Source organism: Bombus huntii, chromosome 12 (assembly GCF_024542735.1).
Source record: "Bombus huntii isolate Logan2020A chromosome 12, iyBomHunt1.1, whole genome shotgun sequence".
Classification (NCBI taxonomy): Eukaryota; Metazoa; Arthropoda; class Insecta; order Hymenoptera; family Apidae; genus Bombus; species Bombus huntii.
Window position 1 is genome coordinate 8,103,177 of NC_066249.1, and position 27,750 is coordinate 8,130,926.

The 27,750-nt window shown below is 35.3% G+C and overlaps 8 protein-coding genes across 27 annotated transcripts; 4 read left to right on the top strand and 4 right to left on the bottom strand.

Annotated features, from left to right (window-relative positions):
* Positions 1 to 65: 65 nt before the first annotated feature.
* On the bottom strand, positions 66 to 6,104 carry LOC126871962 (mitochondrial import receptor subunit TOM22 homolog). Of its 3 annotated transcripts, XM_050631367.1 has the most exons (5): positions 5,976 to 6,104; positions 2,144 to 2,294; positions 1,961 to 2,058; positions 1,640 to 1,745; positions 66 to 1,569 (listed from the first exon to the last, which is right to left on the bottom strand). In XM_050631367.1, exons 2-5 carry the CDS (start codon positions 2,163 to 2,165, stop codon positions 1,364 to 1,366), a joined length of 432 nt encoding a protein of 143 aa, XP_050487324.1. In that variant the 5' UTR covers positions 2,166 to 2,294; positions 5,976 to 6,104; the 3' UTR covers positions 66 to 1,363. The 3 variants fall into 3 exon arrangements, with proteins under 3 accessions (XP_050487324.1, XP_050487325.1, XP_050487323.1); XM_050631368.1 differs by lacking the exon at positions 5,976 to 6,104 and having other exon boundaries at positions 2,144 to 2,307; XM_050631366.1 differs by lacking the exons at positions 2,144 to 2,294; positions 5,976 to 6,104 and having other exon boundaries at positions 1,961 to 2,137.
* LOC126871917 (protein flightless-1) lies at positions 2,314 to 9,195 on the top strand. Of its 5 annotated transcripts, none has more exons than XR_007691785.1 (23): positions 2,314 to 2,669; positions 2,964 to 3,098; positions 3,160 to 3,270; positions 3,410 to 3,648; positions 3,722 to 3,883; positions 3,961 to 4,181; positions 4,275 to 4,491; positions 4,600 to 4,841; positions 5,031 to 5,119; positions 5,176 to 5,246; positions 5,358 to 5,604; positions 5,731 to 5,916; positions 6,043 to 6,354; positions 6,478 to 6,650; positions 6,752 to 6,878; positions 7,013 to 7,135; positions 7,244 to 7,447; positions 7,530 to 7,651; positions 7,785 to 8,036; positions 8,163 to 8,289; positions 8,372 to 8,585; positions 8,657 to 8,770; positions 8,858 to 8,892. XR_007691785.1 is itself a non-coding variant. In XM_050631271.1 (23 exons), the coding sequence occupies exons 2-23, from the start codon at positions 3,036 to 3,038 to the stop codon at positions 8,990 to 8,992; spliced, it is 3,720 nt and encodes a 1,239-aa protein (XP_050487228.1). In that variant the 5' UTR covers positions 2,314 to 2,818; positions 2,964 to 3,035; the 3' UTR covers positions 8,993 to 9,195. The 5 variants fall into 5 exon arrangements, 4 of the variants coding, with proteins under 4 accessions (XP_050487228.1, XP_050487227.1, XP_050487229.1 ...); XM_050631271.1 differs by having other exon boundaries at positions 2,314 to 2,818; positions 8,372 to 8,554; positions 8,858 to 9,195; XM_050631270.1 differs by having other exon boundaries at positions 8,372 to 8,554; positions 8,858 to 9,195.
* On the bottom strand, positions 6,053 to 20,138 carry LOC126871964 (essential MCU regulator, mitochondrial). 8 transcript variants are annotated; one of them, XM_050631376.1, is made up of 6 exons: positions 19,990 to 20,138; positions 19,257 to 19,472; positions 10,881 to 11,004; positions 10,571 to 10,794; positions 9,738 to 10,049; positions 6,053 to 6,201 (listed from the first exon to the last, which is right to left on the bottom strand). In XM_050631376.1, the coding sequence occupies exon 5, from the start codon at positions 10,018 to 10,020 to the stop codon at positions 9,748 to 9,750; it is 273 nt and encodes a 90-aa protein (XP_050487333.1). In that variant the 5' UTR covers positions 10,021 to 10,049; positions 10,571 to 10,794; positions 10,881 to 11,004; positions 19,257 to 19,472; positions 19,990 to 20,138; the 3' UTR covers positions 6,053 to 6,201; positions 9,738 to 9,747. The 8 variants fall into 8 exon arrangements, with proteins under 8 accessions (XP_050487333.1, XP_050487331.1, XP_050487328.1 ...); XM_050631374.1 differs by lacking the exons at positions 6,053 to 6,201; positions 10,571 to 10,794 and having other exon boundaries at positions 9,185 to 10,049; XM_050631371.1 differs by lacking the exons at positions 6,053 to 6,201; positions 10,881 to 11,004; positions 19,257 to 19,472; positions 19,990 to 20,138 and adding an exon at positions 9,185 to 9,518.
* Positions 11,073 to 12,277, top strand: LOC126871953 (diphthine methyl ester synthase). Of its 2 annotated transcripts, none has more exons than XM_050631351.1 (4): positions 11,073 to 11,216; positions 11,322 to 11,498; positions 11,586 to 11,910; positions 11,991 to 12,277. In XM_050631351.1, exons 1-4 carry the CDS (start codon positions 11,082 to 11,084, stop codon positions 12,176 to 12,178), a joined length of 825 nt encoding a protein of 274 aa, XP_050487308.1. In that variant the 5' UTR covers positions 11,073 to 11,081; the 3' UTR covers positions 12,179 to 12,277. The 2 variants fall into 2 exon arrangements, with proteins under 2 accessions (XP_050487308.1, XP_050487309.1); XM_050631352.1 differs by having other exon boundaries at positions 11,322 to 11,429.
* Positions 12,177 to 19,417, top strand: LOC126871916 (uncharacterized). 2 transcript variants are annotated; one of them, XM_050631268.1, is made up of 4 exons: positions 12,177 to 12,322; positions 12,411 to 12,534; positions 13,093 to 16,682; positions 17,061 to 19,417. In XM_050631268.1, the coding sequence occupies exons 3-4, from the start codon at positions 13,134 to 13,136 to the stop codon at positions 17,871 to 17,873; spliced, it is 4,362 nt and encodes a 1,453-aa protein (XP_050487225.1). In that variant the 5' UTR covers positions 12,177 to 12,322; positions 12,411 to 12,534; positions 13,093 to 13,133; the 3' UTR covers positions 17,874 to 19,417. The 2 variants fall into 2 exon arrangements, with proteins under 2 accessions (XP_050487225.1, XP_050487226.1); XM_050631269.1 differs by lacking the exon at positions 12,411 to 12,534 and having other exon boundaries at positions 12,195 to 12,322.
* LOC126871945 (uncharacterized) lies at positions 19,652 to 26,576 on the top strand. 5 transcript variants are annotated; one of them, XM_050631337.1, is made up of 3 exons: positions 19,652 to 19,795; positions 25,053 to 25,464; positions 25,679 to 26,576. In XM_050631337.1, the coding sequence occupies exons 1-3, from the start codon at positions 19,756 to 19,758 to the stop codon at positions 26,187 to 26,189; spliced, it is 963 nt and encodes a 320-aa protein (XP_050487294.1). In that variant the 5' UTR covers positions 19,652 to 19,755; the 3' UTR covers positions 26,190 to 26,576. The 5 variants fall into 5 exon arrangements, with proteins under 5 accessions (XP_050487294.1, XP_050487298.1, XP_050487296.1 ...); XM_050631341.1 differs by having other exon boundaries at positions 19,661 to 19,685; XM_050631339.1 differs by lacking the exon at positions 19,652 to 19,795 and adding an exon at positions 19,827 to 19,960.
* On the bottom strand, positions 21,223 to 24,487 carry LOC126871963 (neuroparsin-A-like). The gene is made up of 4 exons (XM_050631369.1): positions 24,342 to 24,487; positions 22,504 to 22,570; positions 22,098 to 22,236; positions 21,223 to 22,000 (listed from the first exon to the last, which is right to left on the bottom strand). The coding sequence occupies exons 2-4, from the start codon at positions 22,554 to 22,556 to the stop codon at positions 21,824 to 21,826; spliced, it is 369 nt and encodes a 122-aa protein (XP_050487326.1). The 5' UTR covers positions 22,557 to 22,570; positions 24,342 to 24,487; the 3' UTR covers positions 21,223 to 21,823.
* LOC126871958 (39S ribosomal protein L40, mitochondrial) lies at positions 26,455 to 27,730 on the bottom strand. Its single transcript, XM_050631360.1, has 5 exons — positions 27,582 to 27,730; positions 27,425 to 27,508; positions 27,191 to 27,358; positions 26,898 to 27,099; positions 26,455 to 26,783 (listed from the first exon to the last, which is right to left on the bottom strand). Exons 1-5 carry the CDS (start codon positions 27,617 to 27,619, stop codon positions 26,664 to 26,666), a joined length of 612 nt encoding a protein of 203 aa, XP_050487317.1. The 5' UTR covers positions 27,620 to 27,730; the 3' UTR covers positions 26,455 to 26,663.
* Between the last annotated feature and the right edge of the window lie 20 nt (positions 27,731 to 27,750).

A 27,750-nucleotide genomic window follows, 5' to 3' on the forward strand; every position in this document is an offset into this window, starting at 1 on the left:
TTGTCAATGATACGGAAAAGGGAGGTGTTTCCTAGTCGTACAAAAGAAAATTATTTGTAAAAAGATAAAGTTAAAAATGAACAATTTATTTTCCATTCAAACTTTTTTCCTCTTATTACACATTATTTACCAATTTTCATTACAACAAATTTACAATTGTGCAGCTTCCTGGTTTGTCAAGAAATTTCTGAAATTAAAAAAGAATAATCCTTTAAGATCGAATGTAAAAGACATTTTTCTAGGTTTTATTGATAAAGATTATTAAGATCATTAAGATTTATATTTCAAAGATTAAAAACATAATTTTTGCGATTTTTCCGGAGACTGTTTGACGCGCGAAAAAAAGTAATAAAACATAAAAGATTTTCCTTCTCTAGATCTACAACTTTCATCTAACGTACTTTTTGACATAATCAATGACTTAGACAATAATGAAATAAAATGGATTTTATGCTCATTTGAATAGTTATTTTTGTTTAAGGACCCAGAGGCACGCTTTCTACTTATCCAATTACGTTCAAGTTCTGCACAAATTGTTTTATTATTAATTGCAACTATCCCGAGGGTGCCGCTAAAAAAAATCTTGAAAAAAATTTTCATTAAAAGCGAATTAGAGCCTATTGGTTATCGAAAATTTCAAACGGGTCTCTTGAATATGCACTTAGAAGCGAAGAATCCGAATCGGAAACGTAAAAAACGTACTTAGGAGCCGAAAGATCCTAAGGTTACCTTGAAAAATGTGTTTGAATGTCGGAAATTCCAAATGTAACATAAAAAACGTTAGCAAGACCCAAAAATTTCAAACGTAACTCATAAAAGTATATTTGGAAAACACAAACAAAAATTTGTTTCAATCACCATTATAACATTTTCTATAATAATTGACAATATTGAAAAACATTCTTCAGTATATGTTTATTCAACGTTTTATGATACAACATGCAATACCTTATAGACGCTAACATTACGAAAGGATTTAATGATTTTATAGATTATAGACAACGGTGCACTACACGTAATCGAATAGCGTTTTACTAATATTTCATAAGGAAATAGTACGATGCTTAAATTTGATATGATAAAATGTCAGTGAATTCATTTTGGTATAAAACAGATATTCTAAAAAGAAAAAAGCAAAAACAAATAAACATAGTGTAGATATTATTTTTAAATTCGCTTTAATTCCTTTCATTCTTCTATGTATCATTTAGATTTTTATAGCGAATAATATGATAATCTTATGGATGTGTAGATATCAGTGAGATATTAGAATAGGTTCAAGTTATACTAATATAAATATAAACAGTGAACAGAATGTTCGACTTATGGTAATTTGAATGCAACATCAATGGTATCGTTGCTATTATTGCTGAACTGGTGGAGCCATTGGAAGACTTGATGCATTCACGTTTGACATGGCTTTACTAGGTCCTAGCAAGACCTGCTTCTGTTGCGTCCGTTGTACTTCTTCCATTTGTACTCGTTCTATCTCAAACAATATAGGTGCAAATAAAATAGCAGATGAGCTGAAGAATACCCATGCTGCTGAACATGAATACACATATAATCCTACAAAACACCAAAATGTATCATTTATTTATAATGTGACATTGAATATCTGAAATTAAAGAATACAGACCTTTCATACAATTGCATAAACAAGAGCCGATATTATATCCCACGTTTCGCACTTTTTCCGGAAACATTTCCGTAAGTCCCAATAATCGTTCTGCCAAGCTTTCATCCTAAAAACAAACTCAAAGATACTGCATTTTTCATAGCGAAAATTTAATATCATTAAGCCGCAACACGGAAGCATGATTCGTAGGAAACAAAATATTTGGTTAATTCCTGAAGATTAATTATGGTTGCTATCCGTAAAAATAACGACTCGTAATAATGCAAAGTTTCATTTATTTATCACATTAATACGTAATCACTGTATATCAAAATCGAATACCTCTTCGTCATCCTCATCGTCAGGAAGAAGCGATTTCACTTCGGGAGAATGTGCGTCGCTACTACCCATGCCGCTATCCAATTGCTCTACTTCTTCGACTGAAGTCATATCAGAAAATAATTGACGATTGATAAACGAATGAACGATGTACTTTATTTTCATGAACTAAATTTTAAAATTCACCTTCTTCTACTCTGGACATCATAAATTAAGATAAATATTATATGTATGAAAATTCACACCAGTGTAAAGCAGATACAGAACAACTCTGATTTTGCTATGGTCGTGGAGGTTTCTAAATTGTATTTAGAATGGCGCATGTTCAGATGAATATCTGAAAAAAGTCCCTAGACAATTTTTAAAGTATAAATCTCTATATAGTTCCTAAGAATATATAGATGCATTGTATATTTCTATTTATGTTTTTATAAATATATAATAATATTAAGAAACAGAATTAAATTGAGTAAAAAAGATAATCTAAAATAGGAAGATATAAAAGATTAATTTGTCCTTTCGTTTCTAACTTTCTCTCTCTCTCTCTCTCTCTCTCTCTCTCTTTCTCTTTCTCTCTCTCTTTCTCGTTCGTTTCATACGCTATTAAATAAAACTGTATGTCATTAGTCATTGCATTGGATCTTTTCGATAGAAATTCAGTATTTTGTTCATGTCATGTCACCAACAGTATTTCGATGAACGTATAAACGATGTTCGTATTATTTAGTATCCAAAGCTAATTTTCTGAAACGATTATACAATTTTTGGAAATATCGATAAATGTAATAGATATCAACCGTCTTTACATTGGAAGTTCAAGAAATTGTGACATTTTCCAGTATTTTCCATATTCTATTCTTAGTAATTGTGCATAATTTTTATTTGTTTAATCTTCGACGTTCGTTGTACTTAAACAAAATTTTTGTGTACTTGAGCGCGTGAGATATATTTTTATATCTAAATATTATTCTGTATGTTATATGTACTACATATATGTTACATATAGATTTACAAGCGTCGAACGTAACGTAAATAGGATTTATAAAATCACGAAAACATCCTCTCGAACTTGATCAGGATGGCAAACACAGGAGTATTACCCTTTGTACGAGGAGTTGATTTTAGCAGCAACGATTTTAGTGTAAGTAATTATTTCCTTTTAGAAATATAGTTTTCAACTGTTACAATTTTGCATTTTACAGGGTGGCAAATTTCCAGAATCAGTACGGTTAATGACTGGTATACAATGGCTGAAATTGGACGAAACCAACTTGACTGAGATTCCAGAAGAAATGGGCAAATTGTTGAAGCTGGTAAAGCTGTCTGCGTATCGACATTTATTTTTTAAGTGTGCACAAAGTTCAGGATGAAGCTATCATGATCGAGGTTCTTATTGATAGTTTAGTAAAATATAAATAATAAAAATTAAATTTTTTTCTTTTCCAAAAACAGGAACACCTTTCATTAGTTAAGAACAGATTGGAACGTTTGTATGGAGAATTGACGGAACTCTGTTGCCTTCGTACATTGAACATAAGACGCAATAATATTAAATCAAGTGGCATTCCAGCAGAATTATTTCATCTAGAAGAATTAACCACATTGGATTTGAGTCATAATAATCTAAAGGAAGTACCAGAAGGACTGGAAAGAGCTCGATCTTTGTTGAATCTAAATTTAAGTCACAATCAGTAAGTGTTACATGTACAAATTGTTAAACAGTTGCATGGTCAGTTATGAATAATCCTTATATTATCTTTTCAGCATTGAAACAATCCCTAATACATTGTTCATTCACCTAACTGATCTGCTATTCTTGGATCTTAGCAATAATAAGTTGGAAACACTACCACCACAAACTCGTCGTTTAGCAAATTTACAAACTTTAAACCTGAATCACAATCCATTAGGACACTTTCAATTAAGGTATAGTAAATGAGATCAATATGACAAACCATTGTTGAGTTTTCAAATACGATATTGTTTATTCTTTTTTCACTCAGACAATTGCCATCCTTGATGAATTTAATGGCCCTACAGATGTGCGACACGCAGAGGACATTAAACAATATTCCATCAAGTTTGGAGACCTTGACGAATCTGCAAGAACTTGATTTATCTCAAAACAATTTACCCCGGGTACCAGATGCACTTTATTCTCTGTTGAATTTACGTCGCCTGAATTTAAGTGATAATCAAATAACGGAATTGTCAACAGCAATTGGTAGGTTTATCTATCGGGACATCAATTCTATGATTACTGCATATCTCTCGCCAATCTACGCACGATGGATGTATTGTAACATTTTTATTTCAGAACTTTGGACAAAATTGGAAACATTAAATATATGTCGTAATAAATTGTCCGCGATACCTGCCTCTCTGTGTAAAATCGTTACTCTCAGGAGATTATATTTGAACGACAATCAGTTAGATTTCGAAGGTATTCCTTCAGGCATTGGCAAACTATCTTCGTTGCAAGTATTTTCAGCAGCTAATAATCGTTTAGAAATGATACCCGAAGGTTTATGCAGGTACACCGATTAACTTCCCTTTTCAAATGCTTCTTTAAAATAAATTAATGTAATAAGGACTTTTTATAAGTACCACGAGCATCATAAATGCACGTATTCCTTCCTCAGGTGCGGATCGTTAAAGAAATTAATATTATCGTCTAATCGGTTGATTACCGTACCAGATGCTATTCATCTTCTTACCGATCTAGAACAACTTGATCTGAGAGATAATCCGAATTTAGTAATGCCGCCAAAACCAATGGAAGTTCAAAAAGGTTCCGGCATCGAGTTTTATAACATTGATTTTTCCCTACAACATCAATTGCGACTTGCTGGCGCTAATGTACCTACGCCTATTCAGACTGCTGGTAAGTCTGTTCTTACTAACAATATACTATATGTACACCAGATCGTGATTTACACTGAGCAATCATAAGTAATTAATTATAAGTGATATTAAACTTATATATTCAATTATTTTGATCATGTATGACCACACTATGAGCACTGTTTAATTTCTCATAACCATATCTAACAGTTTATTTCTTATATTTCAGGTAGCAAGGATCCAATAGCTCGCAAAATGAGATTGAGAAGAAGACGAGACCAAGAGGAAGCTGATCAAGATCAGGCCAAGATATTGAAGGTATATTACGAAAATAAGCGGTATTTGAATCGATTAATTTTCTCTTTCTTCTTTAGGGTATGAAAGATATAGCGAAGGAGAAAAATAAAGACAAAGAATGTGAAGAATCGAAAGCAGAATCGTTGAAGTAGGTAGAAAATATGCATTACAAGAATTCGTTTTATGCATTATAAGAGATCGATTCATTATTCGGCAATTTCGGGTTACTTGTCTTTTTTATCTTACTTTCGCTTTCAAGACCTAAACGATGGGATGAAACTTTGGAAAAACCACCACTGGATTATTCCGAATTTTTCGACGAAGATGCTGGTCAGATTCCTGGTTTATCTGTCTGGGAAATAGAGAATTTTTTGCCCAATGAAATAGAAGAAGTGGCACATGGAAAGTTCTACGAAGGCGATTGCTACATTGTTTTAAAGACTGAAATAGATGAAGCTGGATCTTTAGTTTGGGCAATTTATTTCTGGATAGGGGAGAAAGCTACGGTGAGTATATAATAATATGTATAATGTATGTTTGAAATAATCGATCGGTATACGATATAGCAACGTGCAAAGAGCACTTCTTGAAAATGTATCACCTTTTTCAAATCAATGTATAACACTTTATAGTTGGATAAAAGAGCTTGTGCTGCAATTCACGCAGTAAATTTACGTAATTATTTGGGCGCGCAATGTCGTACAATCAGGGAAGAACAAGGCGAAGAATCGGATGAATTTCTAATGTTGTTCGAGTCTGGCATTACATATATCGAAGGAGGTCGTACCTCGTCCGGTTTCTATACAGTCGAAGATACGGTTTGTATTGTTGAATTTGAATTTACATTATTGACCTTATTTTTCTGACTATATCTTACCGTATGTTTTTACCTTTCCATATTATTGTCCAATGTGTTTGCTTTCGATCCGGTTGGCGCATACCAGCCATCGATAACACGATTGTATAGGGTTCATGCTGCCGGTGCTTCCATCCATTTAGAACCGGTCCCTGTTTGTTGTGATTCCTTGGATCCAGGTTTCGTATTCGTCTTAGATACTGGCAACAAGATCTTCATATGGTACGGTAAAAAAGCAAAGAGTACACTGAAGTCAAAGGCGAGATTAATGGCTGAGAAGATCAATAAAAATGAAAGAAAGAATAAAGCAGAGATCATGACAGAAATTATGAATACAGAGTCGGATGATTTTTTATCATGTTTAAACGTCAAAGATATTTCGCACCTGCCACCGATTGCCGTAAGTTGTTTGAGTTGAATTGTTCTTAAGGCACGGCTACGCGCCTAGAAATCTATCTCGCAAACGCTACGTGATCTTATTTACAGCCAGACCAATCTATTGTTTTAATGCTTCTCATTATAGGAACATGTGGATGCAAATTTTGTACCACTTGCGCCACGTCTGTATCAAGTACAACTTGGTATGGGATATTTAGAATTGCCACAAGTCGAAGTACCTCATGGGAAACTAACCAACACGCTTTTAAACAATCGCAATGTTTATATATTGGATTGTCACGTAGATGTTTACGTTTGGTACATACTCAAAACTTCTAATATAATCTCAAAATATTGAACAGTATGAACTAATCAATGTGCATGCTTCAACTGTTATATGTGTGTGTGTGTGTGTATAGGTTTGGCAAAAAATCTACAAGATTAGTACGAGCAGCGGCTGTTAAACTCTCTCAAGAATTATTTAACATGATAGAACGACCAGAATACGCAATGGTAACCAGGTTACAAGAAGGAACTGAGTCGCAGGTACAAAATTGATGAACTTGAGATAGGAATACAGAAGATTCGGTTGACTGTATTAAGAGAAAAAGAGAGAAAAGTGTGAGGAAGAAGGAAAGAGAGAGAAAGTTTATAACGATATCTTTCTTTTCTCTAATTAGATCTTCAAATGCAAATTTTCTGGATGGGATGAAGTTATAGCAGTTGACTTTACTAGAACTGCCGAATCAGTCGCGAAAACTGGGGCAGACCTTACTAAATGGGCGAAGCAACAAGAAACGAAGGTACGCGAAATAAAAAATGAAGACTATGAACGATTCGCAAAATAACGCGAGCTCCTTCCCCCTACCCGTTCTCCTACCAAAACCAGTAAAATAGTTTTGTTTCGACAGGCGGATTTAGCCGCACTCTTCATGCCTAGACAACCGCCTATGTCATTTATGGAAGCTCAACAACTGATGTCGGAATGGAACGATGATTTAGAGGGAATGGAAGCCTTGGTTTTAGAAGGAAAAAAGTTTGTACGATTACCGGAAGAAGAATTAGGTCATTTTTATAGTGGTGATTGTTACGTATTTTTATGTCGTTACTGGATGGTACGTAATAATTTATGCATTCTTTAAATTGACTTTGAGCAGACCTTTATTTTATCATTGATGATACGTTTTCCCATTTTAGCCATTAGATACAACAGAAAATGAAGATGGTGATGAGCAATTCGAAGAGGATTATCAGTGTACCGTATATTTCTGGCAAGGGCGAGATGCGGGAAATATGGGATGGCTGACATTTACGTTTAGGTGCGCGAGGAAAATCGTCTTTTTAATTATTATTAATTGCACACAAATAATTACTATTGCAATTGAAAAGACAAAATGATTTGAACACATGAATAATACTGATAAAGTATTAATGAAAGGTATCTGCTTCCAGTTTACAGAAAAAGTTTAAATCTTTATTTGGTGAGAATTTGGAAGTAGTTAGAACTCATCAACAACAAGAAAATTTAAAGTTTCTGGCATATTTCAAACGAAAATTTATTGTTCATCATGGCAAGCGTAAACAGCCTAAAGCTTCTGGTAGTAACAAGGTTGAATTCTATCACTTAAGGAGTAATGGAAGTGCATTGTGTACCAGGCTGATACAAATACCGGCTGATTCTACGTTATTGAACTCTTCATTTTGGTAAGATTGTTAAAATAAAGGCTTTTCCTGTCTTTCTTCTGTTCCTTTTTGAAAAAATTACTTCATCTTTATTGCTTTACTTTACCAATACTTAAATATAATCATGTACATGCCTTTATCCCACAGCTACATTTTAAACGTACCGTTCAATAACGACGATGAGACGGGAATAGTATACGCCTGGATTGGTTCTAAAGCAGACATCGAGGAAGCTCGTTTGATACAAGAAATCGCCGAAGAAATGTTTAATAACGTACGTTTATCATTTACAGTACCATGTTTGTTTCAACTGGTAAATCTATAATCTGATCTGTATTATCAAATGAAATTGACAGCCATGGATAAGTTTACAAGTTTTAAACGAAGGAGAAGAACCAGATAACTTTTTTTGGGTAGCTCTTGGTGGAAGAAAGCCATATGATATCGATGCAGAATACATGAATTATACGAGACTGTTCAGATGCTCGAATGAAAAGGGATATTTCACGATCAGCGAGAAATGCACCGATTTTTGTCAAGTATACGATAAATTTACTAACTTACGTTTGTGTTAGTGAGAGCGAAGTTATATATGTATATAATATATATAATAGATTTATAATCAATTAATATTGTTTCAGGATGATTTAGCTGATGACGACATTATGATACTTGATAATGGTGAACAAGTATTTTTATGGTTAGGCAGTCGATGTTCAGAGGTAGAAATTAAATTGGCATATAAATCTGCTCAGGTAAAAATGGATTGAATGAATTGTAAAAATATCCGATTTGCAAAATTCCTAAATAGAGATAAATAATTTAATTGCAATAATTTTTAGGTATACATCCAACATTTACGAGTAAAACAGCCAGACAGGCCGCGTAAATTGTATTTAACAGCGAAAGGAAAAGAATCTCGAAGATTCACCAAGTGTTTTCATGGCTGGAGTTCACACAAAAGACCACCTCAATAAAATATTCAATAATATATTCCTGCTCTTATTATCCCAATAACGTTTATCAACGAACCAAATTTCGAAACGAAATTAACGAATATCAATGAAGTACTGATCATGCAAATTTATTAGGTTGTTATAAACACAAAAAGTAACTTTCTAATGTCAAGGAATATTGTAATTTTTGAAACCATTAAATATACCCAGACCTTGTTTCTTTGCATTGTGTTTATTTTGCAATCCAATGAAACAATATTTACAAAATATCTGTATGTCTGTACACCTAGGTATATACATTTTCTATATGCATTTTAAAGGAATATATTTAAACATACATGTAGATATATACAAAATCAGTTTGCCTTTCAACAAAAATTGGTAATAAACAATACGTTACTTAAATTGCGCAAGTAAAGCTCTAAGAGAATTGAAAGCACCGCGTATATTTGATTTATCGTGGCAACTATATATGTAAAACATGTGCTGCCCAAAGGTCAGACATATTACATCATCTTATATCTTTCCAGACTTCGTTGCCATAGATCTTAAAACAGAAAACAATGTATAGACATGGAAGAAGTCTATTTTCCTCACAAGCAAAGATTAAACGATAGCACTGAATGATACATGATTATGGAGGAACAATGAGAAGCTTACTTATGCAAAGTACATTTTAGGGATACATGCAAAAGTCTGGACCGAGACTCGATATGAAAAACAAGATGTAGAAATTTTAAATCTCTGCCTTAATTAATTTGCGTACCGAGAATAAATTAATCATCGTCGTCATCATCATCCGAAGGTACGAACAATTCTTTCTCTTCGAGATAGTTAGCCATCATTTTACTTAAAGTAGCTCCTATGACTAGTCCTGTCATAATACTGCAGATAACACCCAAAAAACTGAAACGTGTTCTTTTTGGTTCTGGTTGAATAGCACCTGAAGGTGTTGTTGTTCTTGACCGAGAATGTGATTTCATTTGCCCATTTATTTTCCTTAAATCGTTGACAGTTTGTAATACAACATGTGTACGTTGCAGTGCCATTCTTCTATTTTACTGATACTATATAAGCACTGAAAATAGTGGTAGAAGTGTACTATGTAAAAATAACATAATAATAATAGTAATAAGAAATAACGTAGACACGATTATTAGATAGATACAGTGCGTGCGCGATCTGAAAAAACGATATAGGAACGAAAAGAAAACTGCACAGAAGCCTCTTGTTACGACGTTAATGTGCTTGCAAGACAAGGACAAAAGGGACTTTATGCAGCATCCTCTTTTTATTCCCATATCGCGTCCACTTACACGGTATATCTCAGTTATGATTTCGGAGGCAGCATAAATTGCAGTATTAATCCACAGATAGGAATGAAATGTATACTCGGTCCAACGAGACGAGGCAGTAACCATACAGAAAATTTTAAAATTCGAATTTCATTAGTCGGTAACCGATACATAACTACAACAGTACCAATTAACTTTTGTTTACGTTTACTGCCTCGTCCTGTTAGGCAGACTATAAATTAGCCTCTTCGGTATACTAACTCGCAATAACGATTAAAAAGCTCTTAAGCATATGTATACACACGCTGTATTTTGATTAGATGTGTGTCTCGATCACGTTCGATTAAATATCAATACAGATGAATATTAAAACACGATCACTATTGTAAGCAGAACATAGTTTAATGAGCAATTAAACGATCAGTTCGATGTTATTATATCCGCGCACAGGCGGCGCGCATGCGAATAATACTAGCTCTGACGATATAGAATCTGACGCCACTTTTATAGGGATAAATGTAAAATACCCTACACGTACATATATAGATTTATTCAGTTGCTTCTTCCTTAGCTTTTATAGATATGTAGCGATAACGTAATACATCTATACTTACCTACTTATGGCTGTGTAGTTACTTTGATAGTTTTGCACGTTGTTGCTTATTGCATTGGGCAATCGTTGAGACATAAAATCATCAACAACAAACGTTTATGATTTTTTCTTTCTCGTTCATTTCCCTATACCGGTCATTTGAACAAAGCATTGATTTTTATTAAACGATATCGTGCAAATAATTCAGGAAGACGTGAACAAAATGTTACATGTGATTGGATTAGGTCTTGGCGATTCGACAGATATAACTGTAAAGGGTCTCGAAATTATACGAATGTGCGATCGCGTCTATTTAGAGTCGTATACGTCAATTTTGTCTACCAACTTAAAAGATTTGGTAGGTAGATTAAAGTCAAGGGTAACTCTGGTTCCTTGATTAATTGAATGTTTAACATAAATAATGATAATAGGAGACCAACGATTGCATATTTCAACAAATTAGGAACGATTTTACGGATGTTCGATACTGGAGGCAGACAGAGAATTAGTTGAGAGTAATGCAGATGAAATATTGCCGAAGGACGAGAAGGAAAATGTTGCATTCTTGGTGGTAGGTGATCCGTTTGGTGCCACTACACATTCGGATCTAATACTACGAGCTCGGGAGAAAGATATAAAGGCAAATAAGAGAAATATTAGAAAAATTTGTTTAATAAAACGAATTTTATTAACCGATATTAAAAGTCTTTATTATTCTATGATTTAGGTAAAGATTGTTCACAATTCCTCTATTTTGACCGCAATTGGATGCTGTGGTTTGCAATTATATCGTTTTGGAGAAACTGTTTCTATCCCTTATTGGAACAACGATTGGCAACCAAATAGTTTTTATGAGAAAATTATCTCAAATAGGCAGAGAGATCTACATACATTGTGCTTATTAGACATTAAAATAAAGGAGCCTACGATAGAGAGTATTGCTAAAAAGAAAAAAGAATATATGCCATCTCAGTTTATGAGTGTCTCAGAAGCTGCTACGCAATTATTAAAAATCATAGAGGAAAAAAACGAAGAAACCAAGGAGGAACCAGGTAAGATACTAGAAAAGTATCATTTCCAAATAATCCTGCCTCTAACGAATCCATGGAAAATGAAATTTGTTGTTTTACAGTGTTGGAGGAATCAAGTCTCGTAGTGGGTTTAGCTCGTGTAGGTTGGGACAATCAACGCATCGTTGCTTGTTCTCTCGGAGAAATGACTTTTATCGACCTAGGCCCTCCTCTCCATTCTTTAATCATTCCTGCTATCAATTTGCATCCTCTTGAATTGGAATTTATTACTCTATATAAGTGTAAATAAAAACGTTTGGCTTTGTTGAAAAAGAAAACAAGCGCTATTCGTTGCTTGTAGCTCTGTATCAATTTACAGCAAAATAATAAAACCGATTAATTACTTAAATATCAGATTTGAAACAGGATGATATTCTTAAGACATATAAAAAAGGTAAACGACTCGATTAGTCGTATAAATATTTTATAATATATAAAAACGTGTTGCGCGTGTAATATCGTGAAAGTAATCTGCTTTTTAGCTACATATATTCAAAATTTACATAGTGACAAATGTTAGGCTACAAATTTAAAAGATCTGACAAAGACAAAGAAATAAAGAGAAAATATATAATGCTATTGGTAACGATGCCCGAACAATTTTATGTAAGTATGTACGTATATACATACCTATGTAGAAAATAGCTCACTTAGTGCTAAGGTTATTAAGATATTTATTTATAAAAATTGTTTTGGAGAAATTTCGATAAAGTTAACACTGATCTTAAAAATAAATTCCTAACTACTTTAACTACATACATAATTGTTCGAAAGTTAATTTATGTTAAAGAAAAATAATATTCTGGCAATCTTATAGCCATGGCTACAGAACGTAGAGCATATGTATATGTATTCGATCGATTTCGTGCATGCGTAATAAACAGGTGTACGAAGTTTACAATCATATATTCACTTTCGATACGTGAATCACGGTATCTCTGGTGTTTCTGTTTCCTTATATTTTGCATCTTCCCTAATAGTGAGCAATTTATCTTTCATCATCGGCCAATCGCAAATTTTTATTTATTTATTGATTTTGAGGAAAAATGTAAGAAGGGGGAGAGACGCGAACGAAAACTCGAGTGTCTTTCTGTCTTTGTATCTATTGTGTTTTTTTGTGCAATTACATGTTTCCATAAAAAGAGTAACAGCTAACAATTACAGTACAGATACGAGGAGAACCGAGTGATACACCGAGTACGATAATGTCGGAAATAGACTACATAATAGCACCACGAATACCACGAGGTTTGGCTCCTGCGGTTGAAGGACTTGCACGAGAAATTTTGCGTCAAAGACCTCGAAACATTTACGCATTCGCGGCCCAACATTTCGCAGAATTGGTGGAATTAAGGGATAAAGAACGTACTGATGAAATCGTTCCGAGGATACTGAAACATAGATTGGTTAACGTTCGTGATGCTGAAAATCGTAACGATTATTTTCGTAGGTGTAAACACAGTAACTTGATCGAAGAAGCGATGGTAATAAGGGAAGCGAAGGAACTAACTACATCGAGAAATGCAACGAAAAAAGCTGTGGCATCGAAGAGAAAAGGAGAGGCGACGAATAAAAGTGGTTGGTCTATAAATAGGACGGTGAAAGGATTGAAGAAGCATGAAAATACAATTGGAAGAGAAGGTTGGAACAGAGAATCAAACGGTAAAGAGACGGAGAAATCAATTCTTGGTTACTCGGATCGTCGTTCACCACGATTTTCGAGTCAAGTTACTTGTCATCAATTCGTTCGATCTTCGTCCGCCGGAAATATATTCGCAAAACGTATTAAGCGTCGAGAGGTTAAAGAAAATCACGAACAATTCTATACATTTGTTTTAGATGATAAAAGTTACAAGAACGAGAAGAAAGTGACGCGACAAAAAAGTGCCGATCAAATCGAAAGAGATGGCGCGTATTTTAAGGACACTTGTACGAGCGAACATATAGACATAGACGTTGTTCCGACAGAGGCTAGAATCTGTCGAAATTTAAAGGATCAATGGAAAACTATGATCGAAGATGAGCGAAAAGAGCAGGAAAAATTGCAAGAGAAATTTGGTAATACGAAAGGAGGTGATGCCAAATTAAATTCCCGATTGGGAAAGAAGAGCGAAAGAGAATCGAAAGACAACGAAGTGGAATCGCGATCCGATTCGTCAGAGAGCAACATAATTTTCGAGCATGCGATGAAAAAGTTGACCAATGATGGAACGGTCTCGGTGGTCCTCCCATCGGTCGTTACGCGACAACATCCTGTAAAATGTACAAGGAACAACGTGTACGAATGTGACGGGAAGGATAGCACAGGTAATTTGACATTGCCACCGATCTCGAGTGATGGATCCAAGTCGACGAAGAGGGGAAGCAATGTAATCGGATTACCCTCTTTGTTAAACGAGGTGGATGTTCCGTCGAACGAACAAACGATATGCTGTCAGGATTACGAGGATCCGACAAATTCAAATTGGAATCCTAAGGATCTGGAATCGGAGACAGAGCTTAAACCAGCAGAAACTATCGAAGGTGAGACTTTCGATTACGATTCGAAAACAATTGAAAAAGAACGCAAAGACGAGGATTTAAAAGGTGGCAATGTGAACGTAGATACGGTCCCATGGAAATATCCTCGTGGAAGTAAGTCCGAAGGAAATGGAATTCTTGTTATGACGGGGAATACGGTGGAGGAAGGTATCGATAGACAGCAAATTCTAGGAGAAGTAGAAATTATCCGGCAATGTTTAAATTCACCACGGGAGGCGGATATCGAGGAAACTTTTAAAGACAGCTTAAACGTAACGCCTGATTCGATCGATCTTCCTCATTGTCAGAGGGCAGATTCGTTGGAACATTTGGAGAACGGGAAAGAGGGAGAGGAGGATCAGGACCAGGACGAGGAGAAAAAGGAAGAGGAGGAACGATATCGACCGAACGAGCTCGAAAGGAAATTAATCGAGATAGAAGCGGTCGAGAGAAGCATCGAAAATACGTTGGTCTGTTCTCAGACTATTCCAAAAGATATCGATGACGAATTCGTAGCATCGGAGCGTTCGAATGAATTTTCGATTTTGAAAAATTTCGAACCGGAGAAACCAGACTGCGTATACGAAAGGCAGCTATCGAGCGTAGGAGACGAGTGGACGAAGAAAAATCCAGATGAAAGTCAGAGTCCAACGAGCAACGAAGATGACAGAGATCGCGACGCTAATATCGAGATCGACTCGATGGAAGATGAAATGCCGATTGGAAAAAGTTTAGACAGCAACCTTGACTCTGACAACTCGGAAATTGTGCTTAACGGAAGCAATAATAGCGATGATCGAGATACGCGTGACCATTCTACGAAAGAAGGAGGAATCGATCTTTCTTGTTACGTCCTTACCGAAGGTTCCCCTAGTGAAATACCGGAAACTGTAACCACCGTAATTATACCCGATAATATCGTTGACAATGACAATGATAACGATGTTTGTAAAATTGAGCTCGAAGAGGGTACGAACGACGAGATTTGCGTCCCTTTTAACGAGCCAATCCCATCTTGGAATATCGAAAGAAAGCAGATAAAGCATGGGATTGGAGAAGAGTATTGCCAAGACAAGAATCCATTTGGAGAATATATACATCCAGAAAGTGCTGTCGACTATACAACGAACATCGATGCTCATACTTTACGTGGTATAAAAAATGCTGCCAATCGAACGTCTGTTTATCAAGAAGATCTTGGAAATATCAAAGAGGAGGAAGAAAACGATAGGGGCAAATTTTCTAACGTCGACGTCCAGCGTAGCATCGACGATCGTATCAGCGTTTCTTCGAAAATGTCGGCCGAATCGATGGAAAATAAAAATAGTACCGAAGAATGCGAAGCAAAATTTGCAAGTTCCAGCCAAGAAGAGGATCAAGAACGAAATAGTATGGACGATAAGGACGATGCACGATCGAAAGATCTCTCTAAAGAAACTGCAAGGAAAAGAAGAGAAGAGGAAAGCGAAACGTTCGATGATCGTTCGAGTGATTTTTCTTTGTCGTTTGAACAAGTTGGAGCTGGACCAAAAGTACCTGAATTAAATCTGGATTCGTTACAAGACATAACGATATCGTCGACGATTGAAAAGGGCGATTCGAAAAATCTTAATAATCAGTCGGAAGAAGAAAATGATAATGTTACTTCTTGCGAAGGTGAAAACGTTTCATTATCCTCCTACGATACTTTAGCTTCTGAAGAAAAAGTAGACACCGGTGAAGCTTTGTCCTCGGAAAACGATCGACTAAAAGTTTTTATCGAGCCGGCAGGTCAACAAACTAAAATTGAAAGCGAGACCGAAAGGTATTCAAAGGAAGAGCTTCGAGGTAACGAATGTACTAATAACACGAGTTGCTCGCTTGTTCGTAACAAAGATGAAAAACAGTCTCTTCGCGTGGAAGAAGAAATTGCACGGGAATTAATACAGAATTTCATTATCGATAATACAGAGGTAGCTGAAAAAGACGCCGAAACGATTCCTTTCGAAGTGGACGATTTGATGGCCTCGTCATCTTCTAAACATCAGACGAATGACACGAATCAAACCGACGACTTTATCATTAAATTTCATCCATCTATAGAAGAATTAACACCTGAAGCAATAATCGAAAAATCTTCTCGTCGAGAAAAGGACGACGATGACGATAATCAAGCAGGCGATGAGAACGAAGAAGACGAAAGTAGAAGCGGAGGAAGTGGAGAAACAGCAAGAGAAGACGACGGAGGAAAAGAAGCAAGTATTTTGCTACCATACCTTCGTTTTTCTTTTCCTTCTATTCTAAAATATGTAGAAAGATATTTTACGCACCTTTTATGATACTAGAAAGAATTTTGTTCGTTTAAAATTAAAATTTTTCAAAGCCATTCTTTGAGGTAATTAACCAATATATTTTATGGATCGAGATTTGCGTCTACAACGTACATTGCACGTATGTATACCCTATATTACATGTATACATACGTATACTTGTGTAGATGCATCTACTTTTGTTTCATTTTTGAACAAGTAAGGGGTCTTCCAATTCGGTCAATACATTTTTAAAGATAATAAAAAACCTAAGCTAATTACAATAATAATCTTGACAAGGTTGCTTTTCTTACCCCACTTTAGGATCAAGTAGAAACGGCATCTTTGGAAAATCAAGGAAACAGGGGCAAACCAATCGCCAATTTGTGGCACACCGGAGAATTCCACGATTCCTTACCATTACCTTTCGTTGAAATTTCAAAAAGTCCTTCCGCCATGAACGTTTACGATTTAAAATCTGTAAACCGTGAAAAAACGGATGATCGCTTTACTTCTCCAACTGATCTGTATGCAGAAGATCGAGGATGTAAAGGAATCGGTCGCAACATACCTTTTTTCGGTTATAAGCTTTCTCCGACCACTGCCCCTCGTGGTATTGATATCTTCGAAAATTTGAGTTTATTTATTAACGAATCGAATTGGAGTAAATTATCTTTAAACGCTTCGTCTCCTATCATTATTCACAGCAAACGCGTGTTGGAGCAAGTTCGTACAACGGACAAAGACAAGAGTGATCCACTCGTCGAAACGAGTTCAAATTCTGATGCTGACGATCTTCGTGAGCCATTAGCGCTCGATAATACACCACGACCTATCGTTATAGAGGAAATTTCAGATATCGACGAAAGAGAAGAGCAAACGTTATCGCTCTACGAAGCAGATACGAAGTTAGCGAAAGAAATAAGTCCGTTTTCTTCCGAACAATACAACGACTCCAATAACGTTGAAGATAAAAATAAAGGAACACATGGTACGTCATCGTCGACTCGTGAAACAACAAATGGGCTTATCGAAAGCGATAATTTGCTTCTAGATGCATATACCGATTCTACCAGCCATCGAGATATCGATCAGATCGTAGGAAACGCGGAAGAAGAAAGAACAAATAAAAAATAAGAATGAATTACATATACAGATATACCGTATCGAGAGAAAATCATATTGTTAACTCGATTTCGTGAAAACGAACAGTTTCGATATAAAAGAATTTGAAAAGCACGATATTGCAATCATAACGTTAATCCAGAAGTTTCAGTTTCTTGTTATTAACGCGATCCTTAATCGAAACTAAAACAATCAAAAGTAGACAATTAGGTATAAATCATTTCTACAGGTCCTTTTTCTGCGCACATTAGTGTACCTTCACATAGATACACAACTCACATGGAAACAGCATATTAAATGAATAATGGACAAAATACAGACAGCAAGGAGACAAATGCATTGGCTGACAAGTCGAAAATCCGAATTAAGCATAGAAAATAAATGAGAAATATACAAAACGATCATAAAACCAAACTGGACGTACGGAATACCACTATGGGGAACAGCAGCAATGGGCCATATAAGCAAAATAGAGACAATGCAAGCTAAAATTCTTAGAACGATAGTAAACGTCCCATGGTACGTTAGAGACGAGGACATTCGGAAAGACCTGGGAGTACCAACGGTCAAGGAGGAGATTAGCAGATGCGCAAGAAGGTACAGAGAAAGAATAGCAACGCACCCGAACCGGCTGACAGCGGAAACGATCAACGCATAAAGCATAGAAAGAAAACTAAAAAGGAAACACCCAACAGATCTCACAAAGGATATAACCTAACAAACACGAAGATGGTACCCCGCTGGGGTAGCCATCCACATGATAATCAAACAGCTAAAAAATTCTACCAAATGTCCAAATTGGACAAATTGTGAATGTGAAATATTAAATAAAAAAAAAAAAATTAGTGTACCTATTTGCTACAAAAGAGAGAGAGAGAGAGAGAGAGAGAAGAAGAAACGTACACTATACGCTATACTACTATACGTACGTCGTATACTGTATGCTGTTTAAGTCGAGACTCAGGAGTCAATTAATGTAAAACAAGGCACATGCGCAAATACGAGTTCGCTAAAAGAGCGTGGGACTCTGCGACAATTCGCTACATGCTTATAGTCCTGATCGGGAATTTGCGTCTGAACGATTTCGTTCTATTTCAAAAGAGACGTTGCTGTATGTTGCCACGTACTATGTCTTACACCAAAAATCTGTTCGATGCGAATTTCGACTAAGTTAATATACATATCGTACCACAGGAAACATATATTAAAATTGTGCACGCGGATCTTCTAAAGATAACTACCAAAGAATAGGATAGAACGGATAGACGTGTATATCGATTGGTGGATTAAAAAGAAGAGGATGTGACGGAAGACTGCAACTGAAATCGAAGCGGATTGAAAGTTTGTTAAAATAATACGAAAAACATATCGGTTACGTTCTTGTATTTTCTTAACCTTTACACTCCTTCTATCTTCGTGGTTCCTCGTATTTCTTTTGTGAAAAGCAAAAACATCGCTTTTACAGTTTTATTTCGTCACATATTCCTGCTCTTTCTTAGAGGAAATTCCTGTACAGGAATTATAATAATAATAATAATAAATAATACTTGAAATTATGTGTTCTTTCTTGTTCCCTCCTATTTCTTTGTATATCTGTTTTCTTGCGCAAATCTGTAATAAATATAGAAATGATTGCACAATGGAAATAAGCGAATCAGTGTAGTACAATATTATAAAAGGTTCTTTTCCAAATTTAAGACATTAAGACAGAAGTTTTAGTCACGGTCTTTGCCGAATCTATCGAGATACGACGATAGCTCTACCTGTTCCATTATCGTATTTATGTCTGGATACGTACTATCGAGATCGAGACAAGAGTGAGCGGTACGTAGCGAATGTGGATCCGTAAGTATCAAGGAACAATCGAAATAGCATCAGCGATGTTGTATGAACGATGTTGGCAACGACATTGACACTATATACTATTTTACGAGGTATGAAAATATTTGATCGACTGCTAGTTACCGTTTAACCGTTTAACAGTAATGTCTTAATTCACACGAATATCCTCGATAGTGAGATATCGTTGGTAATATTGACAGTGACAGCACTGCATTTTCTGGTACTTGATACTCGTACCGCGGATGCCAATCTTGAAGGTACGCAAAAATAAACTGGTTATACATACGCGTTTACTGCTTTTGCGATGAAACTGCTTGGATGTGGACTTGGAAAGTTCTTGTCGCGCCGTTTTTGGACATCGTTTTCTATACGTGCGATATGTTTCGCGTTATTAACACGTTGAATGTCACGCTAGTTTTACGGAGATCGCCCGTGGCGCCACGATGAATTTTTTATTATGCGGTACATATAACGTTGAAATATTACCTACAAGAGATATGTTATGGTGCATGATCATCATTAATGAATTTATCTTACCGAGGTCACCGGTGACCCCCGTGGCGCTCAAGTGCTATTTCGTGTGATTCACTTATTTTTTACTATTATCAAGTATCTCATATTGTTTCCTCGCGTTGCTAAATAATTGTCTACGTTGCTACGTTCCGGGACTTACCATAAAAACATAAATCATTCCTCTGTCATACTTATTCTGACTCGCGATAATCCTAAAGAACCGTTATTAAGATTTAGCCTTTGTTACTTTACTGCAAAGACCCTTAATTGCCTTCGAACATCTTTCAAGTCGAAACTTTCCTTAGGGTTATTGTTCATTAAGATAAACGTGGAAAACGTAGGGTTTTCCATGTTCGACAGCTGCTGGTGAGGGACACACATAATAGATCTATGTTTTAAGTATAACTAACTAAACGAAATAAATCATTGCGTTTGCACGGTCAAGCAGACTATTCTTTTTCTCTTCCAAGTGGTAAATCAGCGGTAGAGGGGAAAGAAACGATGAGCAATAGTAGGAAACGTTAATAAGACGTGAAAAGATCGATAGAAAGTCGGGAAAGTATTAGGAAATTAAACGTTACATACCAAGTACTTATCAACGAGATTGAATGATCCGTTTCATTTTTATTTACGAAATGTAAGATACGCGGTAATGATACATCGACGAGACAATTAGTATTTTTTACACAGCGTCTGATATAAAAATATTTTGTTCAAAATCAAAGTGTTTTATCGTCCGTAATATCTTAACGTTCTTGCGTGTTTCAACGGTAGCCATATGGCACATAAATTTATTAATAAAATATATTTATGAAAAGTAAAAACGAATGCATCTAATACTATATCTTTCTTCCTTTCATCCTTCTTCTTTCACATTCCGCAAAATTGAAAATATAGTACCTACTTAACAGTATCGTCTTAATTGTCAGGGATAATGTACAATGTATAACGTACACGCATTGATCTACAGACCAATTGAACTTGCAGTTTCAAGGTATTTGAATCGTTATTTTTTTCTTTTTTTTTTTTACGCGTGACGTAAATAATCAGACTAGAGAAAAATCAAGAAAAGAGAGCAAAGCGAATAATATTACAGTAATCTTGCTTTCGATATTTCACTCCTTATTCTCTTCTATTCTATTTCTCCTACGTATTTCCTCTCTCTCTCTCTCTCTCTCTCTCTCTCTCTCTCTTTCTCTCGTTCGCATCTTCTTCACCTTTCATTTTACACCTCCGTAACGCGTTCATTTCTCCTTCCCATTTCCACCCTTTGTTGACTGCATATAAGATATACATATGTAGATGCAACTAATCATCGCGTTTATCGCTTTCAATTATCGTTAAAATTAGATCTGTCCAATTGGATTCGAACTGTCGCTAAAGGCCGATCGTAGTTATCGTTACAGTGGTTTATCATTCGACGCGCGTGTTTAAGGGTAAATGAAATATTGGCGAAGTATAACCATCGTGCGTTTAACTTAATGTTAACCACCACCCGGTTGAGTCGTCGTACGTTTACAGAATTAGAAATATTTCAGGTGTTCGCTTCGATAGGTAAGTGTAAGTGACCGTCCGATTCACGATAAATGATCATCGATCATATCGATTTACATGATAGCAGGCCGCCTTACAGGTACGTTAAAATCACGCCAACAAGGATCTTTAATTTTGGAACATTTTAACTTCTCCGAACTACAACCGAAGCATTGGTTACATATACAGCTCATGCCTTCGGCGCAAATACCAAGCCGTTCTCCTCGTCCTCCGCAAGGTTCATCGGGTCCCTGGAAAAGAGAGTACGATTCTTATCGTAACTAACGGTTCAACCGTTTCTGTTAAACGCGTCAGATTTATTAACAAACGGCCGATTCAAGCACTTGCCTTTGCGCATTGCGGAACCCCGCAAGCATTCGATATTACAACACCATATTCGCATTTGTGGCAAAAGTCGCCGCATCCTGAGCAAAGGGCCATCTCTTGTTTTTGTCTTACCGAAGGATAACCGGAACATTTATCGTACCTAGACGAATCAAGCGTTCTATTATTGCGTATAACGATATTGTGCATTGAACGTACTATAATTTGCACAGTAATAATTTGAGTCGTTCCAGCATCTTTCATTTCATACATATATGTACTCTCATCTACGAATAGCTAAATATCTTGTTCGTGTGTAAGTAAGCGCACGAGTAATGGCAAAGATATAAATACATAAACGAGTATATAAGTACATAGACGAGTGTTTTCTAAATAAATTAAAAAAAAAGAGAGAGAGAGAGTTTCTTACAGAAGAACGATGGCAAGCAGCACGGCTATGCGGATAGTTTGCGCGGCAAGCATCTCGCCTCGTAGATCTGAAACAAAATTTAAAGAAAATTCGATCAATGTCGCTGAAGTAGAATCGATTAAAACGTTTACGTAACGATCAGAGATAAAATCGATGCTTTAAAACTGATTTAGAGAATAACATTTGTAAATCGTGTAAAACACGTATGCATTTGAAAGAGCACGTAGACGTTTAGAAACGAGGAAACTTTTGCCAAATTTAGTTTCGAACTTTATCTCTTTTCGTTATTATCTGTCCGCTTGGAACAATACAGTACACGATCATCGATCTATCGTTAATAAAAACGAGGTAACAGAAAATCCAATTTTTTGACCGTAACTTTTGTTAAGTTTCATCGTTGTTCTGTTTCTGCTTGTACGAAATTAGTACGAAATACTTGATTTTTACAATATCGTTTTATTAAATTATTAAATATCTATAATCGAGCGATTTAAGAAATAATTCCAAAGTACCTTACCAAGATGAACCTACGATACATACATACGTATAATGGTAAATCAAACTTTGTCTTCTCCCTTTTTTTCTCTTAAGCGTGGCGAAAAGAAAGACGAACGATCGAATTGCCGATAATGAAAACAGTCGAAGCAACTTTGCCTTGTCGGAATTTTCCTTTCGTTTCGTTAATTGAACCGCTTGAAATACCAAAACTCAATCGTTCAACTTTTGAATCGAACAAAACTTGACGAGATAATGCTTTAATAATAATACTTTCTCATTTCTTCGATGAAGATTATACGGAGAAAGAGTCATACGGGCTTTAACGATACGCGGACAAATCCATCTGTAACTATACTTAACGTCATGTTCGTTTTTATTGCAAAGTGGTTCGTTCGCCACCATTTTAAGCTGAAACCCCTTCGTTTGCTACTCGCGCCTGCCAAATGCCTGTACGTACGAGTTAAGCACATGGTAGAGCTTGAACATCGAACAAATGACTTTTATTGAATAAACATTAACTTCGTCAGTTTTTGGTAACAAAGTGGAAAAATCAATAATCAACATAGAAATCACGTGGTTGTTAACAGCGAGAAATAAAAAAGATAGAAAATTATTTCGATATACATGCATATACCCACCAATAATTTGATGTGCCGTCTTTTTAGTTAAATATTAAACGATAATTTGTTTTGTTTTCGCGGATTTTATAAAATACACGTAAATACGTATGGAATATTGGAAAATAAAGCTTCAGGATTATTCAAACCGGATTTTTCAAACGTCTTTTAGCGTGATTCGTCTAACTACTGCCTCCTTATTCTACGTAAACTAATTAACTTATTTTATCTTAGTTTTTTACTTTCTACTTTACTTTATTCTGGTTTGCTTAATTTTAGTTTCATTTAGTTGCGTCAACGACATTTTTATAACAAGAGTTATTCACAAGCTGAAAGTTAATTACGAACATGTAATATTCGTATTAAATTCGGTTTCGTGAAATTTATTAAGAGACGTAGCAGAAATTTCTTTTACACTTGCGATTGCCTTCGGATACAGTCGTTTCGTTTAATACCTCGTCGTTGTGCCGCTATTCTGGCTTTTCCCTTTTCCTAACTCGCTCTCGTTTACGCGCTTTTTTCGTTCCTTCTGTTCCACTGTTTTCTTTCCTTTTTTTTTCTCATATTAAATATGATTATAATTTGCCACCGATATGACAGAAAAAATATAATAAAAGAAAACTACACGGGAATAAAATAAATGAACAAAGTGAATGTAAAGAACGTATTTACATATGCAACGACGAACGGGTGATCGTTAGGAAAAGCATACACTGCGCTTACAATTAATGCTGACCCTAAGATATTCTTCCAAGTGTTTCTAGTTGCGTAAGATTAAATAACAATGACGATTCTCTCTTTAGCAGAATAAGAAAATGTGATAACGTGAAGACACGAATATGCGAAGACGGAAAGACGTTGAATGTGCCATTGAAGTCAAGTGCGCTTTGTTTTATAGGGACGCGAAGAAAGGGCAAGAAAAGGAAGGGGGGAAAGAAGGCACACAGCCGTTCATTTAACAGTCGATGTATGATGTATCTATTATCGTTTCGCCCCAAGGGATGATCTAAGTTGTCAAACGAAATCCTTGCCTCTCGTCCTAATTATCCAGCGTGTCGTGAATACCCTTCTAGACACGTCTTCCCCTATTTGCAAAGATTCCCTTGACGAACATATCTATTAATATGTAAATTTCTTGGTTCAGCGTTATGAAAAACAAAGCCGGTCATTCACTGACACGTTATTTGCACTTGTCACGCTGCGCTAATAAACCAATTACCGAATAGTCAATCAGAATTTGACATTTTATCGACACGAAACGTTTATTATGAAATGCCCGTATTAGAACACTAGGAGATTAAACGTTATGTTGCCTAGTTGGAATTTCAAAGTTTATAGACAAACGAGTGCGAAACTAACGATAAATAATCAACGACAGATCCGTATTTTCAATTACATATGTAATAATAACACGATTACTTTCTTTGCATAAAGGTATCGCTATGATGATCTGGCATCGGTTAAACGCACTCCTGGCACGATTGTACGATCCGATCGATCGAATAGAGAACCTTTTCCTTAAGATGAAGAATATCTCTATGATGACGAATCAAATAATATTCCTAATGCTGGCTGATCGTATTTTTATAAGAGAACCGAAAATCACGTGTCTTTACACATTGATGTTTTACAACGTTGTTACATATAGCATTAGCTATATCAAGGAATTGATCGAAAAGGAAGATTGGTCGCTCTATGTGACTGTCACAGAAAGATCCAAAATTAAACATTTAGCTATGTCCGCTACCAAAATAGTGTTTGAATGGACTAAAGCCGTCACCTTTATCGTAACATTAACATTCATGCTTCTTGTCTTTGGCTTGGAGCAAGGTCTTGAGCATTACAAGTGAGTAACAAGTCAGTAACTATATCGTATAGTAATCGAAGGAAAAATGTAGGGGAAAAAAGGAAAATGATAGAACGCATTAAGCATTAAGAATATATTAATTCGATGAAACTGTACATATTGTGCGCGTGTGTGTATCGCGCGCACGTGTGTATATAAATATATATATATATATATATCTATATATGTATGTATATATGTATTGCTATTGTAGACCATCGATGAATTACACGATGATAACGTGGATCTATTATTTGGCAACGGAAAAAGTCTTCGTTGAGATGTTTCCGCCGATCTTGAAGTTTCTTCGTTTCGACACTTTTGAAAATCTTGAAGAGCTTTACGCTCCAGTGATATTGAAATCATTTACTATTAGCGTTTCTGCGTCTCTTATTGTAATACTTTTGCCACTAGCATCCTACAAACTTTTATTCGTCGCTGCTTATTCCAACGTTTATTTAAGATTAAAAGATCTATTACAAATATCCGCCCCTGCGTTAAGTCTTGAACGTGAAATATTAAATCGTTATAGAAAAGCAACGCCTAAAGAAATTAAACAATTCGATGATGTGTGCCCTGTTTGCCTTTGCGATATGATCAGTGCGAGAATAACACCTTGTTACCACCTTTTTCATGCAAGTTGTTTACGTCGGTGTCTCAAGACCAACAATACCTGTCCCATGTGCAAAAGAGAATTAACATTTGGATCGGTATCAACTCAATAGTAAACGTAACCGTCATAAATATTATCGTCATGATTCTATCGATAAAATCGACATATTCCGTATGACAATTCCACTCTGATTAAATACCTCATCCACTCGATGGATTAACTTTTGATAATATTGCAAATCCTCTAAACCGCTTGATATTCGTATAAATTAAATATTGATAAAAAGCAAAGTTATTGCATTCATGTCCGTCTATGAACATTGATAAAACAGATATTCTCGTCGTATAATTGTACATAAAATAATAAATGATCTAATGTATTAACAGGACTGTAAATTTATATTCTATTTGAATTACAAATTGATTTTTCTGTCAAATGTATTATTTCGTTTGCCAATTGATAAATCGAAAATAATAAAAACAACGAAAATTAACGAGAATTATATTCTCATATCGCAGTTTTTTGAAACAGCCTTACTTTCCTTGCGCTCTACGATCCTTTATTCGAAATATTTCTCATTATATAGCTATTCCCCTGCATATTTAACCGTGGTTTCTATATATTCTCCGTCAGGACTGTCAAAATCTTTTACCGGTGGAGTATATACCGGTCCTGTTACGCTATATGGTACGAACGAATCATCAAACTGAAACAGAATGTGTTTCAAAATTTATTCTATATCTCTACTGTGTTTTATTAGATGGTAAAATACAAACGTACGATATTTAATTTATTTTTTAATATAATATCATATACTTACTTCGACTGCTTTTTTGTAAAGTTGCTTCGAGACAGCTTTTAATTCTTTCAATGCTATTTCTTGCGATACCATGATAGATTTCATAACTTTTACATCCTTCAACCATTGATCTTTTTTATAGCTGGACCATTCCCTCTCTAATAATTTTCTCCTTTCTATTTCTTCTTTCGATAATGATACTGACAAATGACAAGTTCTTTTCCTAAGAAACATTTGTTTTCGAGTAAGTACTATGTTAAGAAGAAAAATTTGTTTCCTATACATAACATATTCTATCATTATATAAAGCATACTCCTTTTGCAATTGCTGAAATAATGTATCAATTTCAAAGATTGGTTTCAAATGGTTTGTATGTTTTTCTAACTGACGGATTTTTTTCTGTAGTTTCTTCTTCTTTCTTTCTTCTCTAGCTCTAAGGACATTAGGATCGAGTCTTTTCCTCTTTTTAAGTGGTTCTCCTCTGAAATAAACGTAATATTATAATAAATTTGTTTATTAAAAAGAAAAGAAATTTAAAAATACTTACAAGAGAATTTCAGTCGCTCGAAATTGTAATGGATGTATATATATGGAGATATTGCGCGAATTGCTAACTGAATGCAAAGAGGACCTGCATCGGTAAATCTTTATGAATAAAATGAATAAAAATATACAAAAATAATTGTTCACTCAACAATGAATACCTAAAAACGGCATTTGCTAAATTTAATACACCAATCATTTTAATACACTATAATTATTTCGAGCTTTAGTCTGTGTTAGTCTGTGCTTTGTTATCTTGAGTTACTTTGCAGCACCACGTATATAACCTCTTAAACGCTTGCGATTTTCATACAGGCTAAAATGAGATAT

What these genes read in the sequence shown, in the direction of transcription:
- LOC126871962 (XM_050631366.1), bottom strand. Translation starts at nt 2,122, where the DNA reads ATGAAAATAAAGTACATCGTTCATTCGTTTATCAATCGTCAATTATTT. An exon ending in ACGATGAGGATGACGAAGAG is followed by an intron (nt 1,746 to 1,960) that starts GTATTCGATTTT and finishes GTTTGTTTTTAG; the next exon opens with GATGAAAGCTTGGCAGAACG. An exon ending in TTTATGCAATTGTATGAAAG is followed by an intron (nt 1,570 to 1,639) that starts GTCTGTATTCTT and finishes GGTGTTTTGTAG; the next exon opens with GATTATATGTGTATTCATGT.
- LOC126871917 (XM_050631271.1), top strand. Translation starts at nt 3,036, where the DNA reads ATGGCAAACACAGGAGTATTACCCTTTGTACGAGGAGTTGATTTTAGC. An exon ending in TCTATACAGTCGAAGATACG is followed by an intron (nt 5,917 to 6,042) that starts GTTTGTATTGTT and finishes GGCGCATACCAG; the next exon opens with CCATCGATAACACGATTGTA. An exon ending in TTTTATGTCGTTACTGGATG is followed by an intron (nt 7,448 to 7,529) that starts GTACGTAATAAT and finishes TTCCCATTTTAG; the next exon opens with CCATTAGATACAACAGAAAA.
- LOC126871964 (XM_050631376.1), bottom strand. Translation starts at nt 10,020, where the DNA reads ATGGCACTGCAACGTACACATGTTGTATTACAAACTGTCAACGATTTA.
- LOC126871953 (XM_050631351.1), top strand. Translation starts at nt 11,082, where the DNA reads ATGTTACATGTGATTGGATTAGGTCTTGGCGATTCGACAGATATAACT. An exon ending in CTACCAACTTAAAAGATTTG is followed by an intron (nt 11,217 to 11,321) that starts GTAGGTAGATTA and finishes TCAACAAATTAG; the next exon opens with GAACGATTTTACGGATGTTC. An exon ending in CTCGGGAGAAAGATATAAAG is followed by an intron (nt 11,499 to 11,585) that starts GCAAATAAGAGA and finishes TCTATGATTTAG; the next exon opens with GTAAAGATTGTTCACAATTC.
- LOC126871916 (XM_050631268.1), top strand. Translation starts at nt 13,134, where the DNA reads ATGTCGGAAATAGACTACATAATAGCACCACGAATACCACGAGGTTTG. An exon ending in AAGACGACGGAGGAAAAGAA is followed by an intron (nt 16,683 to 17,060) that starts GCAAGTATTTTG and finishes ACCCCACTTTAG; the next exon opens with GATCAAGTAGAAACGGCATC.
- LOC126871945 (XM_050631337.1), top strand. Translation starts at nt 19,756, where the DNA reads ATGTTGGCAACGACATTGACACTATATACTATTTTACGAG. An exon ending in ACTATATACTATTTTACGAG is followed by an intron (nt 19,796 to 25,052) that starts GTATGAAAATAT and finishes CTTTGCATAAAG; the next exon opens with GTATCGCTATGATGATCTGG. An exon ending in CAAGGTCTTGAGCATTACAA is followed by an intron (nt 25,465 to 25,678) that starts GTGAGTAACAAG and finishes TTGCTATTGTAG; the next exon opens with ACCATCGATGAATTACACGA.
- LOC126871963 (XM_050631369.1), bottom strand. Translation starts at nt 22,556, where the DNA reads ATGCTTGCCGCGCAAACTATCCGCATAGCCGTGCTGCTTGCCATCGTT. An exon ending in CTGCTTGCCATCGTTCTTCT is followed by an intron (nt 22,237 to 22,503) that starts GTAAGAAACTCT and finishes TGATTCGTCTAG; the next exon opens with GTACGATAAATGTTCCGGTT. An exon ending in GGGTTCCGCAATGCGCAAAG is followed by an intron (nt 22,001 to 22,097) that starts GCAAGTGCTTGA and finishes TCTCTTTTCCAG; the next exon opens with GGACCCGATGAACCTTGCGG.
- LOC126871958 (XM_050631360.1), bottom strand. Translation starts at nt 27,619, where the DNA reads ATGATTGGTGTATTAAATTTAGCAAATGCCGTTTTTAG. An exon ending in TTAGCAAATGCCGTTTTTAG is followed by an intron (nt 27,509 to 27,581) that starts GTATTCATTGTT and finishes TTACCGATGCAG; the next exon opens with GTCCTCTTTGCATTCAGTTA. An exon ending in TTTACAAAAAAGCAGTCGAA is followed by an intron (nt 26,784 to 26,897) that starts GTAAGTATATGA and finishes ATTCTGTTTCAG; the next exon opens with TTTGATGATTCGTTCGTACC.